This window comes from Hippocampus guttulatus, chromosome 7 (assembly GCF_054856545.1).
Source record: "Hippocampus guttulatus isolate MCC_2025c chromosome 7, RoL_Hgut_1.0, whole genome shotgun sequence".
Classification (NCBI taxonomy): domain Eukaryota; kingdom Metazoa; phylum Chordata; class Actinopteri; order Syngnathiformes; family Syngnathidae; genus Hippocampus; species Hippocampus guttulatus.
This window is the reverse complement of record NC_141267.1, coordinates 12,706,338-12,732,202: the sequence shown is the minus strand read 5'-3', so window position 1 is coordinate 12,732,202 and position 25,865 is coordinate 12,706,338. Positions and strand designations below refer to the sequence as shown.

The 25,865-nt window shown below is 42.3% G+C and overlaps 1 protein-coding gene across 2 annotated transcripts in view; it reads left to right on the top strand.

Moving 5' to 3' along the window:
- Nucleotides 1-25,865, top strand: part of fbn3 (fibrillin 3) — a 67,588-nt gene that overhangs the window by 38,313 nt on the left and 3,410 nt on the right. For both annotated transcript variants that reach the window (XM_086115957.1, XM_086115956.1), the window contains 54 exons: nt 3,567-3,719; nt 4,131-4,382; nt 5,252-5,395; nt 5,563-5,682; nt 5,756-5,881; nt 6,043-6,165; nt 6,299-6,574; nt 6,654-6,707; nt 6,798-6,923; nt 7,238-7,363; nt 7,533-7,652; nt 9,850-9,987; nt 10,136-10,186; nt 10,269-10,394; nt 10,479-10,703; nt 10,863-10,988; nt 11,071-11,199; nt 11,314-11,439; nt 12,844-12,969; nt 13,046-13,168; nt 13,254-13,379; nt 13,494-13,619; nt 14,527-14,649; nt 14,751-14,873; nt 14,979-15,104; nt 15,197-15,319; nt 15,441-15,563; nt 15,891-16,052; nt 16,489-16,557; nt 16,631-16,756; nt 16,839-16,964; nt 17,047-17,196; nt 17,288-17,359; nt 17,629-17,754; nt 17,845-17,970; nt 18,266-18,391; nt 18,479-18,595; nt 19,367-19,495; nt 19,580-19,699; nt 19,778-19,903; nt 20,091-20,243; nt 20,781-20,846; nt 20,929-21,054; nt 21,554-21,673; nt 21,864-21,986; nt 22,073-22,204; nt 22,360-22,485; nt 22,613-22,819; nt 23,037-23,162; nt 23,276-23,398; nt 24,373-24,489; nt 24,575-24,703; nt 24,799-24,918; nt 25,487-25,718. In XM_086115957.1, coding sequence (XP_085972083.1) covers nt 3,567-3,719; nt 4,131-4,382; nt 5,252-5,395; nt 5,563-5,682; nt 5,756-5,881; nt 6,043-6,165; nt 6,299-6,574; nt 6,654-6,707; nt 6,798-6,923; nt 7,238-7,363; nt 7,533-7,652; nt 9,850-9,987; nt 10,136-10,186; nt 10,269-10,394; nt 10,479-10,703; nt 10,863-10,988; nt 11,071-11,199; nt 11,314-11,439; nt 12,844-12,969; nt 13,046-13,168; nt 13,254-13,379; nt 13,494-13,619; nt 14,527-14,649; nt 14,751-14,873; nt 14,979-15,104; nt 15,197-15,319; nt 15,441-15,563; nt 15,891-16,052; nt 16,489-16,557; nt 16,631-16,756; nt 16,839-16,964; nt 17,047-17,196; nt 17,288-17,359; nt 17,629-17,754; nt 17,845-17,970; nt 18,266-18,391; nt 18,479-18,595; nt 19,367-19,495; nt 19,580-19,699; nt 19,778-19,903; nt 20,091-20,243; nt 20,781-20,846; nt 20,929-21,054; nt 21,554-21,673; nt 21,864-21,986; nt 22,073-22,204; nt 22,360-22,485; nt 22,613-22,819; nt 23,037-23,162; nt 23,276-23,398; nt 24,373-24,489; nt 24,575-24,703; nt 24,799-24,918; nt 25,487-25,718 — 7,135 coding nt within the window. The remainder of the gene's footprint in view (nt 1-3,566; nt 3,720-4,130; nt 4,383-5,251; nt 5,396-5,562; nt 5,683-5,755; nt 5,882-6,042; nt 6,166-6,298; nt 6,575-6,653; nt 6,708-6,797; nt 6,924-7,237; nt 7,364-7,532; nt 7,653-9,849; nt 9,988-10,135; nt 10,187-10,268; nt 10,395-10,478; nt 10,704-10,862; nt 10,989-11,070; nt 11,200-11,313; nt 11,440-12,843; nt 12,970-13,045; nt 13,169-13,253; nt 13,380-13,493; nt 13,620-14,526; nt 14,650-14,750; nt 14,874-14,978; nt 15,105-15,196; nt 15,320-15,440; nt 15,564-15,890; nt 16,053-16,488; nt 16,558-16,630; nt 16,757-16,838; nt 16,965-17,046; nt 17,197-17,287; nt 17,360-17,628; nt 17,755-17,844; nt 17,971-18,265; nt 18,392-18,478; nt 18,596-19,366; nt 19,496-19,579; nt 19,700-19,777; nt 19,904-20,090; nt 20,244-20,780; nt 20,847-20,928; nt 21,055-21,553; nt 21,674-21,863; nt 21,987-22,072; nt 22,205-22,359; nt 22,486-22,612; nt 22,820-23,036; nt 23,163-23,275; nt 23,399-24,372; nt 24,490-24,574; nt 24,704-24,798; nt 24,919-25,486; nt 25,719-25,865) is intronic.

The following is a 25,865-nucleotide window of genomic DNA, read 5'->3' as shown; positions in this document are numbered from 1 at the left end:
TAGGCACGATTATACATGTAAGAGTCTTTTTAAGAATGCTTTGGACAAGATGAAGTTGGACATCTGCAGTATTTTACTTCCATGCAGCATCACTATAGTCAGACCGTATCTCTTGTCATCAGCCAGGCCTGAGGTCAACCCCCCCCCCCACCCCCTATGTGTTGTCATGCCCAAACAACAGAAAGCTTTCTCCACCTCAGTTCAACAGTCAAGTATTGAGTATTTCCGCGAATTGGAAGCGTAGGCCATGAAAAAAAAGCCAGAGATGTCCGCTTGAGTTTGGTCACAAGGAGCCAATTGAGTCAGCCAACCCTGACTTGAACCTGCACTTTCTTAAGAAAAATGTGGATGAAAATAATTAAAAATGGCTCTTGAAGAGAGACTGTTTTTTTTTTAAATATCGTACAGGAGAAAAGTATAATGGAAGTTTAGTCTCCATTTTTATGTTCTATTTCTCCAAAACTGATGCCCATGCATATGATTTGGTTACATTTTTTTTCCATCTGTACTCTGAGGTCCATCCTAACCTCGCTTCTTTGAAATGAGGCTTCGGCCCTCTGAAGGGAAATAAAAAAAAAGACAGCAGAACAAATTAAACGGGTGCCAGACGCACCCCCCCCCCCCCCCCCCCCCCGGTTCATCCTTCCTTGGCCTTTGTCCCACTTTGAATCGGACCAGACAAGATGCGAAGGAGACGGATAAAGGAAGCCAGACCCGCCAGCGTATCCGATTGATATCATCTTGGAATATCCCGAAGCCTGTAATCTCAGGTCCCACCTCCAAATTGGACTAAATTCAACGCATGCTTGAATGGAGAGAAACACGGCCTGATCAATTCTGAGTTGCTACCCATTAGACTGACACTAGACACTAAAACTCATTTTTGGGGAAGCAGGCATAAAACTACTGAACGTACTACATATAAGGCTGATTTGTTGCTTACGTGACCTTGTTAAAATACATTTCCTGCAGAAACATTTTAGACAAGTTCCACAAGTGTCATTCTCGAAACAATCCCCATTCAAATGGAGCTGCAATCATGAAAATGTCTCATTTGCATGAGAGTACAACACATCAACTAGAAATTTGAATTGACTCTAAATCTACGGTACACTTGGTAGCCATCTTGAGTGACACAAACGTAGCAGCCCTGCGATCTGCCGTTCATGAATTAATTTCAGTCTTTCGCATATATGCATTTTCTTTTTTTAAAAATAACAGTTGTTTTTCAGAGTTATAATAAGAATAATACATTTTATTTATAAGCGCCTTTCGAAGACACCCAAGGACACTTTACAATAACAAAAAACAAAACAATACGGGTTGAGCAGCGGCAGCCAAAACGCGCCAGCGTTCACTCAACCCGGAAGTCAGAAAGAAACCACAAGGGAGGGAGAGGGGGAGAAAAAAACCCCACGCTCGAACTACCCTCATTTTGAGGATAATTTGAGTTAGGCAAAAAACTCCTGCACAAGCATGTGTCAGTTAATGTGAGAGAGTTGAGACATCAATAATATAATAATTATATTATTATAATATAATTTTTAAACTTGGTGAAGCATCGTCAAAATTGTGTCCCTGTTCAGTGGGAGGTAAAAATATATGAACCCTTTGGAATTTCTTACATAAATTGATTTATATAATGTAGTCTGATCTTTATCTAAATCACACGAAAAAAAACCCAAAACTATCTGCTTCAATTCATACCACATAAAGAATGATCCATTTCATATTTTACAGGACAGGGAAGAAAAAGTAAGTGAACCCTTGGATTTATTTAATAACTGGTTGCTCCTCCTTTGGCAGCATTAACCTCAACCAGCGTTTCCTGCATATGCAGATCAGATGTGCACAAACATCAGGATGAATTTTGGACCATTCCTCTTCACAAAACTATTGCAGGATTCCTTGGATGTCTGTTGTGAATAACTCTTTTGAGCTCATGCCTGTTTATATTTAATCCAGATTAGTGATGGCGGTCCATGGGAACATTATGCTTCAATGGACAAACGTCGGCCAGCAAAAGGCATTATAGGGATTTTGGTCATGTAGAGTCAACTTTGTAGATTGCTTCTTCTGCTAGGAAGTTAAAAAAAATATAAAATCATTTCATCAATTAGACTTTGGTCCAGTGTGGAATGGGTAACAGTGGTGGCACTACAACAGAAGCAATATACATGAATGAAAAAAAAAAATCTGATGGTAAGATAATTCTTTATTTTTCCTGGCATGTATGCCATTTTTTTCCCCTCAAATGAGAAGGCCAATTTAAGAATTAATGGCTGCGGTGAGGCGGCAAGGTGACTCGGTCCACGCTGGATGTCTCGCATGGATGCCGTGATAGAGGAAGCTAGTAGGGGCTGGTGGGAGGGCGTGACAGTAATCAGAGCCTAATGCCCTGTCACATGGTGGAAGCCGGGGGAAAAAGATCCGTCCAGTCGGTTAGGCTCTATAAACACCTCTCTTCAAATGAAAGCGCATGCTGGCGTCGTGGCGCAACGTAAACCGCCGTCTGGTTCCGATTAAAAGTCTTCGTCATCTTCATCAACAAATCCCATCGAACTCCTCCAGCTCGCGCGGTCCTGTGAGATGTTAACAGGTTTTAACTCACATGTTGACTTTGTACACTTCGTGAAAGCAAGTGGGAATGCATATCTGTATCAGATGCTCGTGAGCGTGTGTGGAATTCAAACATTCCCACACACTGCTGAGCCCCACTAATGTTCTGATCTAATTGGCAAGAATTGCTCCACATGGAACTGATTAATTCCAGACTGCTGGCTCATTAGTGAGATAATGGACATGTGGGCCCCGCGAACATGCACCCCGCCTCCCCCTCTTTCAATAATGCTTACATTTTTCTTCTTCCCCTTTTAAGAAATTTCCAAGAGATACCAACAATACCCTTCCCCACTCGCTTTCTTCATTTACACATGCTCGTTGAACTCTTAGCCCACTGACCTCAACCTGTCCAATTGTTACAAATAAGAGCCATCTCCTTTTTTTTCCGAGGCCCCTTAGATGCTGGCAGTTAGTCGAGACCCCAGGCAACCTTTCTTCTACTGCCGACTCATAAAAGAACTTCCTTCCCACCCACCATGGAGGGCGCAGGGCATCCATCTGCCTTGGTGCTTCTGTTTTCAGAGCAGCTATTACCAGGAAATTTTGCATGTGTCATACGGTGGCATGGCTGGAAAAATACTCGCGTTATTAGCTGAGGTTTAACACAGTGCCCTTTTGTAATTGAAGTGTGCATTCTGTTGAATCTCTGACCACACCCGCTGTCACTGTTGGTTTTTTGTTTTTTGTTTTCACTCCAGACATAGTCTTGGACACCTGTAATCATGACTAGCCCGGTGGGGGGTCCTTACGCAATTTCACATACACTACAGTCTTTCTGATAAACACACCTGTTTGAAAGTACAAGCTGTGTCTAAAATTTTATGGTACAAAACTCAAAAGAAATGATGGACAACTTCTTTTATATGTTATTTTGTATTTTATTCACATATAATACATACATATATAATGAAATCTAATTGTCTATATGCCCAATCTTATCACAGATCAGCGTGTGGGCACGTGTTTCTCTGCACTGGCTAACGGTAGATGTGCTGCTGAGCTGACTGGCCAGTACACCAAAATGCAATGTTGCTGCGACACTGGCCGCTGTTGGGCTTTGGGACAGATTCCGGAGATGTGCCCTGTGAGGGGGTCTGGTGAGTGTAAACACACATAAGTATTCATGTTTACATCCTTTACATTCCACCAAAAATGGAAAGTTTACACAACTGATTGAAATGGTTTAGAAACCAAAACTAAAATGACACTCACAAGAGTGCAGACGTCCACTAAGATGGCCAACACTGGTGGGGTTTTCACAATGATAAATGATGCGTGAAACAGTTCTGCACGAAAACAAAGTTGTGCTTGTTTGTTCTTCGAACAACCCCTCTGCATTGTGGAAATTGTAGTTCTTGATACAGGAAAGAAATGCAAAGGGCAAACATCCCCCTCTTGCCTTCATCATTTTGTGTATTGCTGTGTATGTGAGAGCTCAGACTATTAAAAAAAAAAATGAACCACTTGTGAGCCTCCAGTATTTACCTTCTCCTTCCTTTATTTCATAGACGAGTTCCGTCGTTTATGTATCGTGGGCGTTCCTCAGGGACATGGCCTCCCTAACGGCTACCCCAACGGATACTTCCCTAGCAACAATGGCTACGGACCCAAGTTTCCCAATATTCCCAATGGGAATGGCGGCAATGGCGGAAGCTTCGGGGGAAATGGTGGGAGTTTCGGAGGGAACGGAGGCAGCTTTGGCGGCAATGGGGGAAGCTTTGGAGGGAACGGAGGGGGACTGATGACCCATCACCAAATAGGTGAGTTAGACTGGTTACTAGTCAATCACAAGTTGATTTTGAATGGGACACTATGTAGGACTTGATCCGATGCTATTTGCACAGAGGGAAACTAAGTGAACCGTTACATCAACAATAACTTGAATTCATCTCGCATGCGGGTTATTCCAGAATTGGAGGAGAATTTAGGCACGAGCATTTCTGAAAAATGGGCCATATATAATTTATGTTGTCGAATAAAACAGGTTTTAAGCTATCATATAATTTAATTCATCCAACTCAACTTGCTGTTTTTGGCGCAACCTGGTTCCAAATACTCAGGCACTTTAAAAACCGAAATTGGAAAATATGGCTAGATTTATATATTTTAATTAACAATTAAGTAAAGACATTGATATTTTTATTTCATTTGTTTGCTAATTACCTCCATTACAATCAGAAAGTTGAAAGTTATCGGTTCGCAAACCAGTGGAAATGCTAGCCTACGAAACTAACTGGTCAAGAACTAATGTCGAGAGCAATTTTGAGACATGTATTGTCTCTTTGTGATATATGAGTAACATTGAGTGGCATTGGTTTGAGCGACATACTCCAATACAGCCAAAACATTGGCAAAATATAAACATGATGAAATATGAAATTCCCGTAGATCTTATATGGTCACAGCAAATAGCATGATGAAGACATTTCTGGTGAGTCATGTAGCTCACTTTTTTTGCCCTCTTCCTCTAAAAATAAACCGTTTGTAATGGGGTGTTATGTATGTTGGGGCAACTTAAGAGCACATTTGCTAAGACTTACGTCTGACCCATGTATTTCTCAGCTCTTAATGAATTTTTTTTTGGGGGGGGGGGGGGTTCTTTTCCTTATTCTGTTTTGTCTCTGGTCAGGCACCGTCACTGTGAATGACACTATTGACATCTGCAAGCACTTCACCAATTTGTGTCTGAATGGACGCTGCATTCCCACACCCACAAGCTATCGCTGTGAGTGCAACATGGGCTACAAGCAGGATGTACGTGGGGAATGCATTGGTAAGTGACATGCCCACAACGCATCATTTATCCCCCCTTACCTCCCCCATGCATAGTACCACGGCAATGTACTGCCACCTTCTGTCAGTTGCTGTAACTTAACTAACATGAATTCCGTGACACCTGCAGCAATCAATTATTTAGTTTGCTTTATCTTTTCATTGTAGATGTTGATGAATGTGTGAGTAATCCATGCATCAATGGCGACTGCGTCAACACACCAGGGTCATATCACTGCAAGTGTCATGAGGGATACCAGGGAACACCCACCAAGCAAGCTTGTATTGGTATGTCAAGTGGGAAAAATGCATCTGAATTCAACTTTAAATACGTGTTAATATTATTATTTCTTTGTTGTAGATATTGACGAGTGCATTGTCAATGGGGTGATGTGTCGCAATGGTCGCTGCGTCAACACCGAGGGAAGCTTCCAGTGTATCTGCAATGCTGGCTTTGAACTCACACCTGATGGCAAGAACTGCATTGGTAAGGAGATCGACTGCTTAGATGAAATTAGTTTGTGACATATCACGTTGGAGAGCAGGAAGGTCAGGATGGATACAGTCTGCATGTGGATATTTCAAGCATGTGGATATTTTTTATGATTTGTCTTTTTAACTTGCTTTGTGGTCTCCTCACCTCTCCAGATCATGATGAATGTGCCACCACCAACATGTGTCTGAATGGCATGTGCATCAATGAGGACGGCAGCTTCAAGTGCATCTGCAAGCCCGGCTTTGCCCTAGCACCAAACGGACGCTACTGCACCGGTATGTTGATGTATTTTGAGATCAGAACAAGTTGAGTCTTGAAATAGATGATGAGACTCGGATTGATACATTCCACTCCAATTAGAGACATAAACCATGAAAATTGTGATTGACGTTTCCCTCTCTCCAATAGACATCGATGAGTGTCTGACGCCTGGAATTTGCATGAATGGCCGCTGCATCAACTCGGAAGGCTCCTTCCGCTGTGAGTGCCCACCGGGCCTGGCTATCGATGTAGATGGGAGAGTGTGCGTGGACACGCACATGAGGACCACCTGTTACGGAGCCATAAAGATGGGCACGTGCTCACGGCCCTTCCCAGGAGCGGTGACTAAATCCGAGTGCTGTTGTGCCAATCCCGAACATGGATTTGGAGAACCTTGCCACCCATGTCCCTCTAGAAACTCAGGTAGAAATCTAAATGGGATTCTGCATTTCTGGATTGGCGAAACACGGTGTCAATTTCAACTGTATATGTGATCTTTCAGCCGAGTTTCAGGCTGTGTGCAGCAGTGGTATCGGCATCACGGCTGATGGTCGAGGTCAGTATGACGGTCGTCAGTGTTGCGAAAAAAAAAACAACACTTCCCGCTTCAGTCACCGTAAAACTATTTTTATCAACTTGTTCCCAGACATCAATGAGTGCGCCCTGGATCCGGATATTTGTCAGAACGGCATTTGTGAGAATCTGAGAGGAAGCTACCGCTGCATCTGTAACATCGGCTATGAGTCAGACACCAGTGGCAAAAATTGCGTTGGTGAGGTTTTTTTGTTTGCTTTTTTAAATACTGTTTTTCATTACATGTGAAAGTGATACCTTAGACCACCAACTGTGCTGGGGTGTGTGCATTTTCAAATGATATGTAAATCTTAGTTTTGCTCAAATGTTTCATACCTTTGCAATGTTTCATACATAGATTTGTAGAGTAGTAGTATATCAAATCAAACTTTTTTATAGGGGTGTCAGTAGAAATATTTAGATACACCGACTGGACGCTTTATTAGGTACACTGACACTGTGTGTGTGTGCGCGTGTGTATTTTCTTTTAATTACGCTTACTCTCTTTTTCAGACATCAATGAGTGTCTGGTCAACCGCCAGCTTTGTGACAATGGCCTGTGCAGAAACACTCCTGGCTCATACACATGTTCCTGCCCAAAAGGTTTTGTCTTCAAGCCAGACTCAGAGACATGTGAAGGTGAACACACACACACACACACCAACATGCGTGCACGCCAACAAACACATGCATCCTAGATTGCATCTGTTTTTGATTAAGGTCATAACAATGTGACCTAGTTTCCACTATAAATATGTCGATCTACATCGCTGACCTCAGGTGTGCGTCATTGTGTTATGTGTTCCAGATATCAACGAATGCGAGTCCAGTCCGTGCATCAATGGGGTCTGTCGCAACGTGATCGGGTCCTTCAACTGTGAGTGCACCCACGGGAGCAAGCTGGACTCTACAAACACCATCTGTGTGGGTAAGGCATCCTGACGGCCAAGTGGTTCTACACGTTAAACCAGGAGTTGGCAAATTTTTGTACCCTAAGGGTGCATTTTATTTTCAAAATGGACTGATGGACAAACAAAGTTAAAATGTTTATGGAAAAAAAAAAGATAGATTCAATACTTTGATAACTCATTCTCAAGTTATAATTATACTATTTAAAATTATTTGGAATTAGTTATTTGTTGAGATAAATGAATAAAAATTAGTGAATACATTATAAGAACATTTTAACGAAAAAAAACTTGATAATGTGAATGCTTGGTCAGGGATTAAAGAACATAGCTGGCAGTATGTGTTCTGTAGGCCATACTTTGCCCACCCCTTCTCTCAACACTTTACTCTAATGGCTTTTCAACCATGTACAATGAAATATTTCAAGTTCTACCCATGTTAGGCTCGCCCATGTTAATGTCATTTGAAAAATGACATTATATTTTAAAGGTGTACATCAAAAAAGTAATGGTACATATTAGGTAAGGGAATTTCCTATAAAGAAGAGATCAGTGTCAAAACACAAGTAGAATTTTGGGGCTATATTTTGTGCAAATGTAACATTTAATTTGCCTGTAAACATTTAGTTTATATGCAGGTATCGTATTGAATTCAGTTTCTGAAAAAAGTACTCTGAAAGGCACTTTGAACAGGTACTGGTCATCTGAAAACAGTTGGGTTCACACAAAAAAATATTTTTTAATAACAATAAACTTCCTTTAATGTTATTAAAAGGAATAAAAGCGGGTCATGAGTTTGCGACAATGGGAAAATGGGTCCCAGGGTGACAACAGTTGAGAACCACTGCTCTTAAGCGTACCGTCCTCCTATTTTATCCTTGACTATGACTGCTGAGGAACATACTATATCCATACATTATTGGCCCTGGAAAAATAGTTACCTGACAATCTAATAATTAGTCTGTATATTAGTGTAATTTTTTTTTTAAATCTCCGTCTCCAACTAAACACCCTAGAATCTGTAAGGTGATTTATTGGAGATGTGTTTTCACGCTTGACCTTGGTTGCACACTGTGTTATACGATACACTGAGACAAAGCTACAAGTTGGCATGTACTATATTTTGTCTGCTATTGATAGTTTTAGCTTGTTTGGAGCTTTGTTACTTTTGGAAGGTTCCTTGCTGCTGCTGGAAATGGAAGGTATAATTAGTCCCAGAATACTGTAAATACTAAAATTTGCATGAGCCGCCACTGTCAGAGAACTATAAATGCTGCTGTCTTTGGTTCATACTCTATCTGCTTTTAATTTGAGGGATCATCACTCACCCGTAAAAATGAAGTGGAAAGTGGTTTGCTGTTTGTGTGGTCTTGTGAGAAAAGAGTCACTGCAGTCTCTTCAATAGTATCTATCTATCTAGCTAGCTAGCTATCTATCTATCGGTCGGTCTGTCTGGATTGCTTGCTAGCTAGCTAGTTAATTAATGACGGTATCTATCAGTCTATGATATCTGTCTGTGTCACGTAGCAAGGTGGTGGTGGACCCCAAAAAGCAGGCAGGAGGGAGGAGCAGAGTGTACTTGAAGAAGTGTATTGAAACAGAGAAAACTAAATCCAAAACAAACATAGTCCAAAGTAGCAAACAAAAATCACAACTGTAGCTAAAACAGAACCGTGACCAAAATATGACCAAAACAAACCTGACAGCAGCAGCAGACAAACGGCAACAAACAAACATGACAGTAGCCAAGAGCAACAGCAACAATGACCCGACAATGAGTGGCCGGGCTGGGAGTCCTTATAAAGCCACTAATTATCTAACGACCAACAGGTGTGCAGCTGCAGGGAAAAGCCCCACAGTGCCACCTGTTGGTCACAAACCGAATCATGACAGTCTATTTATCTGACTGTCCGTCTACTTCTAAAATCCACATTTGAAATGTAGAGTTTGTCCTTAGAAATTATGGACTGTATTTGCTGCTGAGAGATGCTGTCATAAAACCAAAATGCTAATCACACTAACAAACAAAAAAGGAATGTTTTCACAGATACCATGTGAATAATCCCATCAATGTCATGAACAGTATATGACAGGTCTAGTGTGTTAGATATATGCTTAAGCATCAGAATTAAAGTATTTCAGACAGGTCCATCAAGTTTCATGGAAATTAGCGTGCATCCCGACTCGCATTTCATATGCTCTGCTTTGCCCCTGCAGATAGCATGAAGAGTACTTGTTGGCTGACAATACAGGACAACCGCTGTGAGGTGAACATCAACGGGGCCACGCTGAAGTCGGAGTGCTGTTCTACATTGGGAGCAGCCTGGGGAAGCCCTTGTGAACGCTGCGCGATTGGTCAGTGAATAGCTTCATAGTGCAGACCTTCTAAAGATTCAGATTGTGTAGAGCAGTAGAAACTCTAAATAATACTCAGAGGACAAAAGCTGTATGATGATAATGAGGTATCAATATCAAATTTGTGACGGATCATTTCTGTGAGTAGACACGGCCTGTTCACGAGGATTCGCTCGCATGAAGGGCCTTGTATGTGAAGGTAAAAACAACAAACCACCCAATTAATAGATAATCAGTTGATCCCTGTGACCTAAAATGGACCTTGACATTATTCCCTCCAGATATCAACGAGTGTGAGGTGTTCCCTGGAGTGTGTACAAACGGCCGCTGTGTGAACACGCAAGGCTCCTTCCGCTGCGAGTGTGCCGAGGGACTCACTTTGGACAGTACTGGGCGCACGTGCGTGGGTAAGAGGATAACACATTCGATAAGAGCCAAAGCCCTAAAACAAAAATCCTAACGTCATGACCGCATTTTTTTTATTCTGCAAGATATGCGCAGTGAGCAATGCTACATGAAGTGGCACGAGGACGAGTGTGGCGAGCCTCTGCCTGGGCGGTACCGAGTGGATATGTGTTGTTGCTCTGTGGGCGCCGCCTGGGGTGTAGACTGTGAAGAGTGTCCCAAAGCCAGCTCGCCTGAGTACAGAGCCATCTGTCCAAGAGGCCCTGGTTTTGCTAACAGGGACATCCTAACTGGCAGGCCCTTCTACAAAGGTAAATTTAGAACCACTGTCAGCCATAGTCACAAAAGATGTTTTAAAAACATTTCAGGTTCAAGTGTGTAGTATCCTCATTTATTTCATTACAGCTATGCATGCTTCCTGTTTTATCATAAACTAAAATGCTGGATCTGTGTCTGCATGTTTTCCACAGATGTTAATGAGTGCAAAGTCTTCAATGGTTTGTGTACTCATGGAACTTGCCGGAACACCATCGGAAGCTTCAAGTGTCGCTGCAACAGCGGCTTTGCTCTGACGGCCGAGGAGAGAAACTGCACAGGTACATGAAGATGAAAAAATAAAGCTATTATCAGAAAAATACAAGTTGTTCAGCTCCGTTTAATCCCATGTTTGTCTATTAGACATAGACGAGTGTCGCATCTCCCCGGACCTGTGTGGTCACGGTGCATGTGTCAATACCCCTGGCAGCTTTGAGTGTGAATGCTTTGACGGTTACGAGAGCGGCTTCATGATGATGAAGAATTGCATGGGTAAGTCACACACATTAGCAAAACAGTCTCTGACCTCCTTTCGATGAAGAAAGTGTTGTCTACATTTTAATTGATCTTGTCCTCCTTCCCTCTTGTCTTCCTGACGGTTGGCAGACATCGACGAGTGCGAGCGCAACCCCCTGTTGTGTCGCGGCGGGACCTGTCTCAACACTGAAGGCAGTTATGAGTGTGAATGCCCCCCAGGACACACGCTCAGCCCCGATGGATCGGCTTGTGAAGGTACGACACACATCATGCAAACTTGGGCAGGAGGCCGGCCACGGATTTGCTGCTTTATGGGAAAAAAAATAGCACGTCAGGCGCCTTCATGTCAATTCTGCAAATGGAGAATAATATTGCATATGGTCGCTGTTGACCATGGACCATTAGCTTGGCATCACTTTTCCCCACTTACAGGGTTGTCCTTACACAATAGTTACACCAACCCAATTCGATAAAATCCAATACAAAAGCAAAGACAACATTTAATTTACGACATTGTTATTCAGTGGAGGCTAGACGCTGTCCTTGCGGACTTAAAGGACGATCCTAAATTTACACAAACTTTTTGCAATGTTCTTTCTTGGCCTCTTTGTGAAAATTAGTTGAGAAGTTTTTGCGGTAAGCATATGAAAAAAAAGCCAATGAAAACATTGCTGACCTTGACTGAGGTAGTAATAAAGCTCAATTTTGATTCATGATGTTTGTATTTTCAGTTGTAGATTTCACTGAGGTAATAACCAGACAAAATAAAAAATGTTTTCACCAATTGCATTTTGTTTGGCTCACAACATGCCATTGTGTTGAACTCGTGAACATAAAAATATAATATGTCATAGTTTGTTTCCAAGCAGCTTTCTAATATTACAGTTATCAGTACCTAACTTGGCTCCGCCAGAGGGACAAATTATTAGACACACCCATTGGTGCAAATTGCAACCACACTACTGTTAATATGTGTTAAACAATTTGAGCATTATTAAGATTCTGTCTACTAGATTAAGAATGTGCATCTTTTAGTTGTTGCTTCTGTATTGGATTTTAGTAGATTATGCAGTATAAACAGTCCAAAATGTTCATTGGCAGTAGGCACCAGGACATTCAACAGGGCGTTACCCAATTTATTCCACTGAATACAACCTTAATCACAACACAATTATAGAAACCATCAATGCATAACACAAACATAAAATAACATGCAACTTTGCCACAGTCATCATCTGGGTCAGTTCAGAATCAATATTTATGTAGTAACATGATAAAGATTATCACTGGAGATGCTGACAATTGTAGTAATGTGTGCACATCACGACAGATGTTTCTTGCTAGTTAAAGTTAGCTGTAACGTTCTCCAGGAAAGCAAACAGAGCACGAAAAAATGCTGACGTCATCGATGGCCAGCTTGGTAAACTTGTGAGGACATATGTAATATCTAATTGATTTAATAAACAGTTCCTTTGCTAATATTGTGTAAATTACACTGGCCAGCATTACGGATTCTGAACGGCAGATTAGAATAACGTGGCAGCACATAGAGGCTGAACTCCGATTGGAGCCCAAATCATATAACATCCACTTACAATGGAATGGAAGCGACGATTTCTATTTATTTTCATTTTTTTCCCATTTTTTTTTTCTGAACAGATGTGAATGAGTGTCAGCTTAGTGACAACTTGTGTAAGAACGGCCAGTGCGTCAACATGCCGGGAACCTACCAGTGTTCATGTGACACCGGCTACCAGGCCACACCGGACAGACAGGGCTGCGTTGGTGAGTGCATACTAGTCCACAATTTAGTTATCGTTACCTGAGGATGGTGTCATCCTATATTCAATCTATTATTTAGATATTGATGAGTGCACCATCATGAATGGAGGCTGTGAGACCCACTGCACCAACTCAGAGGGCAGCTACGAGTGCAGCTGCAGCGAAGGCTACGCTCTCATGCCAGACCTCAGGACATGTTCGGGTAAACAAGCGCAACCCCGTCACGCTATTGCCTACCGTTTTTAGCCTGTGAGTGTCGATTTTAAACTGTCTTCCGTTGTGATTAGACATTGATGAGTGTGAGGAGACGCCAGACATCTGCGACGGAGGCCAGTGTACAAACATTCCAGGGGAATACCGCTGTCTGTGTTATGACGGTTTTATGGCTTCCATGGACATGAGGACCTGTATCGGTGAGAAGAAAAAAAACCCATTTCAAATCTTTCTCAGGCTAAGATTCTATTTTAGCCATAATTTGAGAGACAAAATCAAACATGTTTTCCTTGTGTCCATTTGTATACGCACAGATGTGAACGAGTGTGATTTGAACCCAAACATTTGTCTCCACGGCGACTGTGAGAACACCAAAGGCTCCTTCATCTGTCACTGTCAGCTTGGATACTTTGTCAAGAAGGGATCCACTGGATGCACGGGTGCGCACGCAAAGACAAACACACACACACACACACACACACACACACACACATCCCCCAATAGCCACTATACACAGAAAATATGTACCGTATTTTCTGCACTATAAGGCGCTTCGGATTATAAGGTGCACCTTCAATGAATTTTAAAACTGTTTTCTTGTGTAGGATGCACTGCATTATAAGGCGTATAGAATAGAAGCTACAATAGTGGTTGCAGTTGTGCTATGCATCCACTAGATGGCACTACACTTAAGGGAATACAATACAATACAGCTTAATTTATATAGAACCTTCATAACTGCTGCAGCTGAAACAAAGCCATGAGAAGTGGTCACAATGGACATGAAACATAAATACAAAAGGCATTACAAAAATTATGAAGACAACCACAAGGGGCTAAATATCCTTGGAAGTCTTGCTTGTCTCCTTCTTCCTTCATTTAGTCAGTAGTTAACTATGCTGTAGGTATTATCGTTGTTTCATTATGGCTGCACAGAGCTCACAAAGTAGTTTTCTGTTTGAATGTATTTAGGCTGAATACAATTATTCTCGATTAGTGTCGGGCAGAACCCTTCCATGTTACAATTGGTTTCTGCTCATAGTCACCACTAGATGGCATAGGAACACTAACGGGAAGTACTCAATGGGCAATATAAAGAGACTGACATATATAAGGCGCATCGGATTACATGGCACTCTGTCAGCTTTCGGGAAAATTGAATGCTTTTAGATGCATTTTATAAGTGCGGAAAATACGGTAATTATCCAACATGAACCAAAGAGTTACACATTGGAAACATTGTCACACACTGTTCAGTGTGAATTATTCTGCCAACCTTGTCATGATCATGATTATACAGTAATGCCAATGAATATTGTTTATAACACTTCTTGAATATATTCGCAGATATTGATGAGTGTGAGATCGGAGCCCATAACTGTGACATGCACGCCGCATGTATCAATGTTCCCGGAAGCTTCAAGTGTCGGTGCCGGGATGGCTGGGTGGGAGATGGCATCAAGTGTGTTGGTGAGTGTATTTTCTATTTCCATTCCAATTGGACCACTTTTATTTGTCATGACAAAGTGATTGGCCATAGCCATACTGAGAATGTATCATTATTCATGTAGATCAGGATGAGTGCGCCGCAGAGGACCACAACTGCAACCTGAACGCAGACTGCGTCAACACGCCAGGATCTTACAGATGCACATGCAAGGAGGGCTTCAATGGAGATGGCTTTTCCTGCTCTGGTATGACCAAAACAACTTTTTTAACCCCCCCCTAATGACACATTTTGATTGTCATTTAACCACAGCCGTTGTCACTGACCGTGCACTGCCTTTTTTGTCCCTCAGACATGGACGAGTGTGCAGACAATGTCAACCTGTGTGAAAACGGCCAGTGCCTCAATGCTCCTGGAGGCTATCGTTGCGAGTGTGAGATGGGCTTCACCCCAACAGAGGACAGCAAGGCCTGTCAAGGTCCACACCTCCACCACTTCTGCACACTTTATTCAGTGACATTATTTGTTATGGACTAGATATTTTTTAAATTCCCTGATCTTTCCTCACAGATATCGATGAGTGTAATTTCCAGAACATCTGCGTATTTGGAACATGCCAGAACCTTCCAGGGATGTTCCGCTGTGTCTGTGATGATGGTTATGAACTAGACCGTAGTGGAGGAAACTGCACAGGTTAGCGTCAAGGCTGCAACAAAATAATGCGTACATTTTTTTTTCTTCAAACACCGAGGTTGGCTTTTCAAGGTGAGATGGTCCATAAGAATTCACTTTTTTATGCCACTGTGTACCCCAGACATCAATGAGTGTGCCGACCCAGTGAACTGCATCAACGGATTGTGCGTGAACACTCCAGGAAGTTACCGGTGCAACTGCCCGTCCGACTTTGAGCTCAACCCGACTGGTGTCGGGTGTGTAGGTGAGGGAGCGCATCCTTATTTTTACTGTCAGAAAAAGTAAATGGACACAGCATGACGTAACTCCATGTGTTACAGTGAGTCACCGATATCAGTAGTGATTTTGGATATAGATTCACTAAAAAGTACTGGATTCTTATTCGTTGAAATAAAAGAATGAAATACCGCGTGATTTTATATTTTCCCAATATTTTATGATTATAGAGAACTACAAAAAAAATTATCACTCGTCTAACTTATGGTCAGATTTTTTTGATCCTAATGCATTTGAACTTTGGATTTAATCTTCTTTTTTAAGTGAAAATTTTTTCACGATATCTCTCACACAGATACCCGTGTGGGAAATTGCTTCCTCGACATCCTCGCGCGGGGCGATGGAGGAATCTCCTGCAGTGCTGAGATCGGAGTGGGCGTGACCAGAGCTTCTTGTTGCTGTTCACTGGGAGGAGCCTGGGGAAACCCTTGCGAACTTTGCCCTGCTCCCAACTCGAGTATGCACGACCTCCCGATCTGCTATTTGATTTTGGACGTGATCTTAAATGTTCATTCGCCACAAGATTCGGTTCCAACGATCTGGATCCACAATAAGAGCTGCATTAGAAAGGATTTTGAGTGACACTTTTAAAGGAATTCGTTATGCTAACAGGTTACGTACGGTCCAGTAGAACTTTACTGTAATGCATCCATACAGAGAGCTTTTTCTTTTTTTTTGGTAATACTATTTTGAATAAACGAGACAAACATTTTACAATAGACAATTGGATTATTATTATTATTCCATTTTAAATTGTTTTAGACCAGATCCAATTGTTGTATTATACCTAATGTATATATGTACATATATGTATGTCTTTATTTCTTGCTGCAGTATGTACAGTAAATATCATCATAACGCACCGTAAGTAACAAGCTTTGCTTTTTCACCAGCCGAATATCGGACTCTTTGCCCCGGGGGAGAAGGTTTCAGACCCAACCCCATTACCGTCATCCTAGAAGGTAAACCGTTCAACTTTCTTTTCTTTCTCAGCTCTACATGGAACAACAATTCAGTATTTGATTCATTCTCTAGATATTGATGAGTGCCAGGAGCTTCCAGGCCTCTGCCAGGGTGGAAACTGTGTCAACACCTTTGGTAGCTTCCAGTGTGAGTGCCCCGCAGGTTATTATCTCAATGAGGAGACTCGCATCTGTGAAGGTAAGAAGACTCACAACCAATGACGACTGTCACTTCTTATTTCAGCTTCGGCTAACTGCACCCCACCTTTCTTAACTTATAGACATTGATGAATGTACCACCCACATTGGGATCTGTGGACCTGGTACCTGCTACAATACTTTGGGCAACTACACATGCGTGTGCCCCCCTGAGTACATGCAGGTCAACGGAGGAAACAACTGCATGGGTAAGTGACATCATATCCAGCATCTTTAATTGGGGGGGGGGGCAGAATTCTGTGCTGATTCTGTTCTATTTGTGAATTTCAGACATGAGAAAAAGCGTGTGTTACCGCAACTTCAACGACACATGCGAGAACGAGCTCTCGTTCAACATGACCAAGAAAATGTGTTGCTGTGCGTACAACGTAGGCAAGGCCTGGAACAAGCCTTGCGAGGCCTGCCCAACTCCCGCCACCTGTGAGCATCACCCTTGTAAACAAAAATGTCTCACTGAGAAACAATTAAGAAGCATTTCCGATCATGTTGCACCCATCCTTTCGTGTTTCAGCTGAGTATCAGTCACTTTGTGGTAACCAGGCCCCTGGCTTCATCATTGACATCCATACCGGAAAGCCCGTTGGTAAGTCATGACTTTCAAAAACAAAAAAATTGCGTCACAAGAATATGAATCCACTGGTTGGCAAGTGCAATTTAGCCAATCAGAAGACAGTAAAGCAACAGCAAAACCTTGGTTGTGAGCTTGAATGTGCATGTTCTGAGAAAACGCACGTGTTTTTATATCCTATTGAATATGTTTAAAAGAAATCAGCACTTGTGTGGCTTACATGGACAAAATCTAATTAGTTGACATCCATCCATCTAACTATCCTCTGTTGTCATTATGTGCAGACATTGATGAGTGCAGGGAGATTCCTGGTATCTGCGCCAATGGCATATGCATCAACCAGATCGGAAGTTTCCGTTGTGAATGTCCAATGGGCTTCAGCTACAACAACATCCTGCTCATATGTGAAGGTAACCCTTCTAAAAAAAAAAAATCAGGCAGCCAAAAAAAAGCAATAGCGCCCGTGTTTGATGTTGATGTTGCATTTGTGTCGTGGACAGATATTGACGAGTGTAACAGCGGGGACAACCTGTGCCAGCGTAACGCCAAGTGTATCAACATTCCCGGTAGTTACCGCTGCGAGTGTTCGCCAGGCTTCAAACTCTCCCCGAGTGGAGCCTGCTTGGGTACGTGCATACTCCTTGGACTTTGTCCGCGCACAAAAAAACGATTCCGTTCATTCAGTATCAGCACTTAAGCAAGTGTCGAAAAAGATGATGAACGGGAAGTTCTCACGATTGTTCAACGATAAACCAACAGTTCATCACAGTAATTTGCTGTAACGTTTAGTATAAGCATTGACCATTTCTGCAAATCAGTTTTTTCCACACTTCTTTCAACCCAAAAACCGTTAACGTGTCTTGCCTACTGAGAAAGTGTGTGTGAGAATGCTGACATCATCTTCTCCTTTTGTTCTGTCAGACCGCAACGAGTGCCAGGAGATTCCCAACGTGTGCAGCCACGGAGAGTGCATTGATACCCAAGGCAGCTACCGGTGTCTCTGCCACAACGGCTTCAAGGCGACCGCAGACCAGACAATGTGCATGGGTGAGAGGGGCTGATCCACAACCGATCGTATGACTGCTTTGTTTTCCCCACTGCTCAGTTCAACTCGGACATTTGATGTATTTGTAGACATTGATGAGTGCGACAGACAGCCGTGTGGCAACGGTACCTGTAAAAACACCGTGGGGTCCTACAACTGCCTGTGCTTCCCTGGCTTCGAGCTCACGCACAACAATGACTGCATGGGTATGGCATGGATTACACATTACAAGACATGGACTCCCTAATTTTGCTTTTAGCTGATGTGGTTGCAACTCATGATGACCACAGGATCAGATGTAATGCAATAGATAACAACAACAAAAAATCTGGCAGTAGCTTTACCTTGCAATTATTAAGACAACACAGATTCTTGAAAACGATTTATAGTCATGATGATAATTTTTCTCTTTTATTTTCGTAATGGTCTCAATTTTTTTTTTCCTCACAACTTCCTATGTTATATTGTACTGTTATTTTTGTGCATGTTAGAAATAAATTGTTCCAAAAAAAAAAAAAGTAGTGTTTCAAAATAGGCTTAGGGTTTCAAAGTAGGGTCACAATTTATAAAAGTATGCAAGCTTAGCATGAGCTTATGTAAAAATCAGCTGATATTTTGCCAATTTGTTTGTTTTCTTTTGTTTTAACACAAATTCTAACATTCAAGTCAAAGATAATCACAATCAAACCCCCCCCCCCACCCCATGCCAAAAAAGGCCTAGTTTTGCCATATCTTAAGCAAATACGGCAGGACAAAGTATTGAAAACAGTCATATCATCTACCTTCCTTGCTGTTAGCCTGAAGGGATCACAAAAAGAAGTTATTTTATTCCTGATATATTTATTTCAGAAACCAAAGATTTATTGGCAATTGGGATGCTAAATATGGGATCAACGTTAAAAAAAAAATTTAAATCCATATTGGTCAGGCCCTACTTTGAATACAGAAAAGTTGACCCAGAAATGTTCTCCTTGCAGACATTGACGAGTGCAGCGCTCTGCAGGGTCAAGTGTGCAGGAATGGGCAGTGCATCAACGGAATAGGTTCCTTCCAATGCCTCTGCCACGAAGGTTATGAGAATACACCTGATGGGAAAAACTGTGTTGGTAAGTCTGATTCATGAATTTAAGACAGCTCGTTTTCTAGTTTTCATATTTAAGCATAATTTTTTTTTTTTTTCCCCACTCCAGATATCAACGAGTGCGTGAGTCTACCTGGCACGTGCTCCCCGGGAACGTGCCAGAATTTGGATGGATCCTTCCGATGTATTTGTCCTCCGGGCTACGAGGTGCAGAATGACCAGTGCATTGGTAAGAAGCAGACATGGACACTTCTTCCACAATATCATCTTCTCTCCTTCATGTTCCCGTGCCGTGTCGTCTTTTCAGATATCAATGAGTGTGAGGTGGAACCGAACCTTTGCCAGTTTGGCACCTGCACCAACACCCCCGGCAGCTTTCAGTGCACCTGCCAGCCGGGCTTCGTGCTCTCTGACAACAAGCGGCGCTGCTATGGTGAGACAAGTCTCTTCAGAGGATGTAGCTCAAGAGTGGGCAGACTTTTGTGCTCAAGGGCCACATATGATTTTTAAAATGGACGGATGATCCTGGTCATTCATAGATTAAAAAAAAAAAATTAATGCCGATGTGAAATATGTGCAATTCCTTCTCAATCCGTACATTCTGGTCTCTTTTCCAACAGACACCCGAGAGAGTTTCTGCTTCACCAAATTCGAGGTGGGAAAGTGTTCCGTCCCAAAAGCTTTCAACACCACCAAAGCAAAGTGCTGCTGCAGCAAGATGCCCGGAGAGGGCTGGGGGCTTCCTTGTGAGCTGTGTCCCAGAGAGACGGAAGGTGTGTAACACACATGCGTAGCACATTCACACAGCTGAAGAAAGCCATATGCTCTCCAAGAGTACATCGTACAAAACCGCGTACCAGATTTTACATCTGATGGTAAAACAAGTGTATTGGAACACTGCGATTCCGTGAAGCTACTCGTAGACTGGTGGGCAGACTGAGTGAGGTGAACAATTTAGAAGAAGCAAGTTGTTATTTGAGAAAACAGAAGGCTTCCATACTGAAGTCCTCTCACGCAGACAACGGAAATCTTTTCCCACTTCGTCGTGAAACATGCTCGTATAATATACTGATGTGTTTTAGTGGAGTGTATGAGAGCATTTCAGCGATGTGTGCGATTGGGAGTGGCACACTAGTTTTTTCAAAGCCGCATGGATGTTAAGGTTCGACCAATATTACTTACGTAACATTCATTACTCATGCCTTTTTTTTTCATGTAACCTTAAGAAATACCTGAAAAGGCTTTATTAATTTATGTGCATGATGGCATTTGTAAAATAATGGAACTGACCTTTTCAATGTGTTTTCCAGCTGCTTTTAACACTTTATGTCCCTACGGCCACGGAGCGCTGCCCGGACTTGGCGATGCTCGTGAGGGTGCGTGCTACATCATGAAGCCAATATGATGTAATGCTGTGGGCATACACCTCTAAAACATGTTTTTTTTTTCCACGTGTAGATATGAATGAGTGTCTGGATAACCCAGGCATCTGCCAGAATGGCATCTGCATCAACACGGACGGTTCGTTCCGCTGTGAATGCCCCTTTGGATACAACCTGGACTACACTGGAGTTAATTGTATCGGTATGTTACTTCATATTTGGATTTGAGTAAAAAAATAAATATATATATTTTTAATTCTTTTTTGGGTTTTTTTGGGCTTTAACTTAATGATACGTTTCAGCACAAATTTGTCACAGTGAAGAAAAATAATTTCAGTTGTTGTAGAGGAATTTTGGATTGATGATAATCATGAATGTGTTTATGGAAGCAATTACTGTCAAAATGACTTGAATATTCCAACCCTGAGTAATTATTGATTCATCTGTATTTTTCAACTTCATGACTTTTAAATTGTTGTTATCTGCTGCATTTTATCGGTGATGTTGTTTAATATTCGTCATGAGGTCATTATACTTGTCATCAAATACGTTAGATGAGAATACATTTTCCGCTCCACTGCCTCAGATGAAAGAAGATATGTCCCATTTGAACGTCTCCTTAAGTCACCAAATACGAACCAATGCCAAAGAAAGGACAGCATGCAAATATGTCGAATGATCTCTTCTCTTGACCTCTGCAGACGCGGATGAGTGCTCCATTGGAAACCCTTGCGGAAATGGAACCTGCACCAATGTGGTGGGAGGCTTCGAATGTTCTTGCCAAGAGGGCTTTGAACCTGGACCCATGATGACATGTGAAGGTCAGCCATCCACATACACATTATTGATGATGATTGTTATTATTGCATGTATCTTCTGCTTTGTTTAACCCATTAATGTACCAATAATGACAACCTGTATCCTGATAACATGATAAGCTGTCCACTGTAGTAAGCGCTGTCCCTGAAAGGGTTCATGGTGAATTACACCATTCTTCTTTCCCCTCCGCAGACATCAACGAGTGCTCAAAGAATCCTCTGCTGTGCGCCTTCCGCTGCGTGAACACCTTTGGCTCCTATGAGTGTATGTGCCCTACGGGCTACGTGCTGCGAGATGACCAGCGCATGTGTAGAGGTGAGAAGATTGTCACCAATGTACTTCTTGAAAGAACATTTTACTGGCTGATGAACACTTAACCATTGTCCTATTATTATTATTAGACCAGGATGAGTGCTCAGAGGGTCTGGATGACTGTGACTCCAAGGGTATGACGTGTAAGAACCTGATCGGGACCTTCATGTGTATTTGCCCACCTGGCATGCAGCGTCGGCCTGATGGAGAGGGATGTATGGGTGAGAAAACGTGATCCTGCTTGAAAGATTTAGCATTGTATGCAATGTGCACAGCGACATAAATGCATTGGGAGACTATGAATAGAATAGAACAGAAGGGACTACTTATACAAGTGTAAAAAAAAAAAAAAATCATTTCTTTCCTTTTCCTGCAGACTTGAATGAATGCAGAGCCAAGCCTGGCATTTGTAAGAACGGACGCTGCGTCAACACTGTGGGAAGTTACCGCTGCGAGTGCAACGATGGCTTCGAGCCCAGCTCCACTGGAACTGAGTGTATTGGTAAGGCATTGATTACCTACTCTAATACACCCTGAAATGAGAAGTCGAAGTAATTCAATCGAGTTGAAGCCCACAAAAAAAAAAAAAACATGAGTCATTCTTTTTTTTTCCCCCCACCCTCCCCCAGACAACCGTAAGGGCTTCTGTTACATGGAGGTCCTGCAGACCATGTGTCAGCAGTCGTCCACCAACAGAAACAGTGTGACCAAGTCCGAATGCTGCTGCAACACAGGTCGAGGCTGGGGCTCGCAATGTGAGCTCTGCCCGCTGCCTGGCACCGTCCAGTACAAGAAGATGTGCCCTCTTGGGCCCGGCTACACCACAGATGGCAGGGGTGAGTAGCTGAGTAATAGGACATTAAAACAATCACCCAAACACATGTGGGGGGGGGGGGGGGGGGCGTTCTGGTCCGACGAAACCAAGGCTGAACTTTTTGACCCTAATTCCAAAATTTAACACTACTCATGTCCAAAAAAACACCTGTCCTACAGTGAAGCATGGTCATCGTCACGTTTTATCTCTGTCTCATATTCTTGCGACTTTGCATCCAGATATCAACGAGTGTCAGGTGATGCCAGACCTGTGTCGCAACGGTCAGTGCATCAACACTATCGGATCCTTCCGCTGCCACTGTAACGTTGGATACAAGACCGACTTCAGTGCTACCTCATGTGTCGGTAAGGCTGACCTCCATCTTAGAATGATGTTCGTGTCGCATTTTTAGCCTTCTTTTGAGAATGCGACTGCTCCCCTGCTTCCTATTCCTCATCTATGTTTCATGTGGTTGCAGACATGGATGAGTGCTCACTGTCTCCCAAGCCGTGTAACTTTCTGTGTAAAAACACAGAGGGCAGCTACCTCTGCTCCTGTCCAAGAGGATACACATTGCAGCCTGATGGAAAGACCTGCAAGGGTACACAGATTCGAGCATGCCATTTGCTCTAACCTTTTTATTATATGGATTAATGAATACCTTTAATACTGTATTGGCCCGAATATAAGACGGTGTTTTTTGCATTGAAATAAGACTGAAAAATTGGGGGTCGTCTTATATTCGGGGTCTAGACATTATACCCATTCACGACGATATTGAAGCGAATGCTGAACTTGACTCCCCAGGCCAAAGTGAACCCCTGTCACGAAGAATAAAAATAAAAATAGCAGTAGCACGAAGAAGAAAAATAAAAAATAGCGGTAAGAAAGGAAAGAGAAGAAAATAATAGAAGAGATAACAGAAAATGGAGAAACGTAGCGACAATCTGGAGAACAGTGGGTCGAAGATCGGCCAGGTTAACCGGCAGCTGAGGAGAAGTTATGATCTAATTTACATTTCAAAAACCAGAAGCCATTCAATTATGAATGTGATTGCACTTTAGTTCACATATTTAAATGTTCAGATATTAAGATTTGAATGAGGCAAAATAACATGCTTATTCTCTCAAATATATTGTTATAATCATTTGTTTCAGATGTACTGCAATTATTTTCTGTATAAAAATTAATTTGGTGTTCAAAAAGTCTTTTTTCAAACTTCAGTCTTGAAAAAGAGGGGGTCGTCTTATATTCGGGCCAATATGGTAATCTGCGATGAACTACTATGTTATTTAGCTATTTTTCTAAGAATGTTCACTTTAAGATTTGGACAGAACTGTTTGCCAGCCAGTCGCAGTATTTTAGTCATGTTACATCTTCATTGCTGTAAATATTATAATTTTCTTCAGTTGAGCCCTAATTCTGTGTGACTAATTTTGGGCCTCAATCACACATTTTCATGAATGTCTTTTTTAGCCTTTCACTGACAGATTTTGCGGGTGGCAAGCAATTAGTGGAGATCCGGGCTATTTTATTTATTTATTTTTAATGCAGTGTTTCTTCTCTCTTGCTCAGATCTGGACGAATGTTCCACCAAGCAACACAACTGCCAGTTCCTTTGTGTCAACACCATTGGAGGTTTCACTTGCAAGTGTCCTCCCGGCTTCTCTCAGCATCAAACTGCCTGCATAGGTGAGTGGAAGATAGTGTCCGCTTACTGTCAATCATCTTTTCATGCGTTGAATGAAGTAGTTGACAATCTATTCCGATTTTTCAGACAACAATGAGTGCATGGGTCAGAACAGTGTGTGCGGTTCTCAGGCTTCTTGTGTCAACACTCCTGGTAGCTTCAATTGTGAGTGCTCTAAGGGCTTCACTTTAGACACCACGGGCCTGGAATGTGAGGGTAAGTAACCCTGAAGTGAGACATCAGTCGGATGTGACCAAACCGGGATAACATGTTTGGATTTCAAAACACCAAAACACTCCTACGTTTGTCAGATGTGGACGAATGCAGCAGTAACCACCGCTGTCAACATGGCTGTCAGAACATGATGGGAGGATTCCGCTGCGGCTGTCCTCAAGGCTACGTGCAACACTACCAGTGGAACCAGTGTGTCGGTGAGTCGCACTGACATCTCCGCGCTGCGTCATAATAATAAACATTTTCTTAAACTTCGATTTGCAATTTCCACAGAGATGGAGTGAGAGCAATAACAACGAGTAATGCATAACAGCATGTCTAAAGGGGCTGTGAGCACCATAGTAGGGGTCTTGGAAACGATTCTATGACGACAGTGTTTTCTTACACCACATTTCAAAGTTGTTACATTAGCAGGAACAAGAGCTCCCATTTTTTTTGTCTGTTGTTTGAGTTGAGTTGATAACATTTTATACATTTTGTTCAGTGCCAGACAGAAGGGAAAAAAAGAAGGAAATCAGATTTTTTTTAAAATTCTTTTTGGGGCATTATTCGGTTGTTCAGGTATACCTAATGAAGTGGCCAGAATGTATCATGGCATACGTTTTGGTGTCCGTCTATTTAGATGATTTTTGTTCACTTTGGCTTATTATGATAATGTGCGTTGCATTTTTAGCTTAGTAAAATATATTGCTGAGTAAAAATATTTTTATCTTGTGCTTTTGTTGAACAATTTCTTCCAGTCATCGTCTGTCCTTTTCTGTGCAGATGAAAATGAGTGCCAGTCGGCCTCAATGTGCGGCTCGGCTTCCTGCTACAACACGCTGGGTAGCTACAAGTGTGTGTGCCCCTCCGGCTTTGACTTCGAGGCCTCTGCTGCGGGCTGCCAGGATGTGAACGAGTGCTCCGTGGGAGGCAACCCGTGTATGTACGGCTGCTCCAACACGGATGGAGGATACCTTTGCGGCTGTCCTGGAGGCTTCTACAGGGCTGGACAAGGGTGAGGGAAGAATATAGTGACCTCCAATGTCAAACACAATCTCTTCTGCAGTGACTTACAAATTGTCCGAAACAGTAGAAGATTAACCTCTGTATTTGTTTGATTGGATTTCATTTGATCACTAGTCCATCACGCTGCTGATTATCA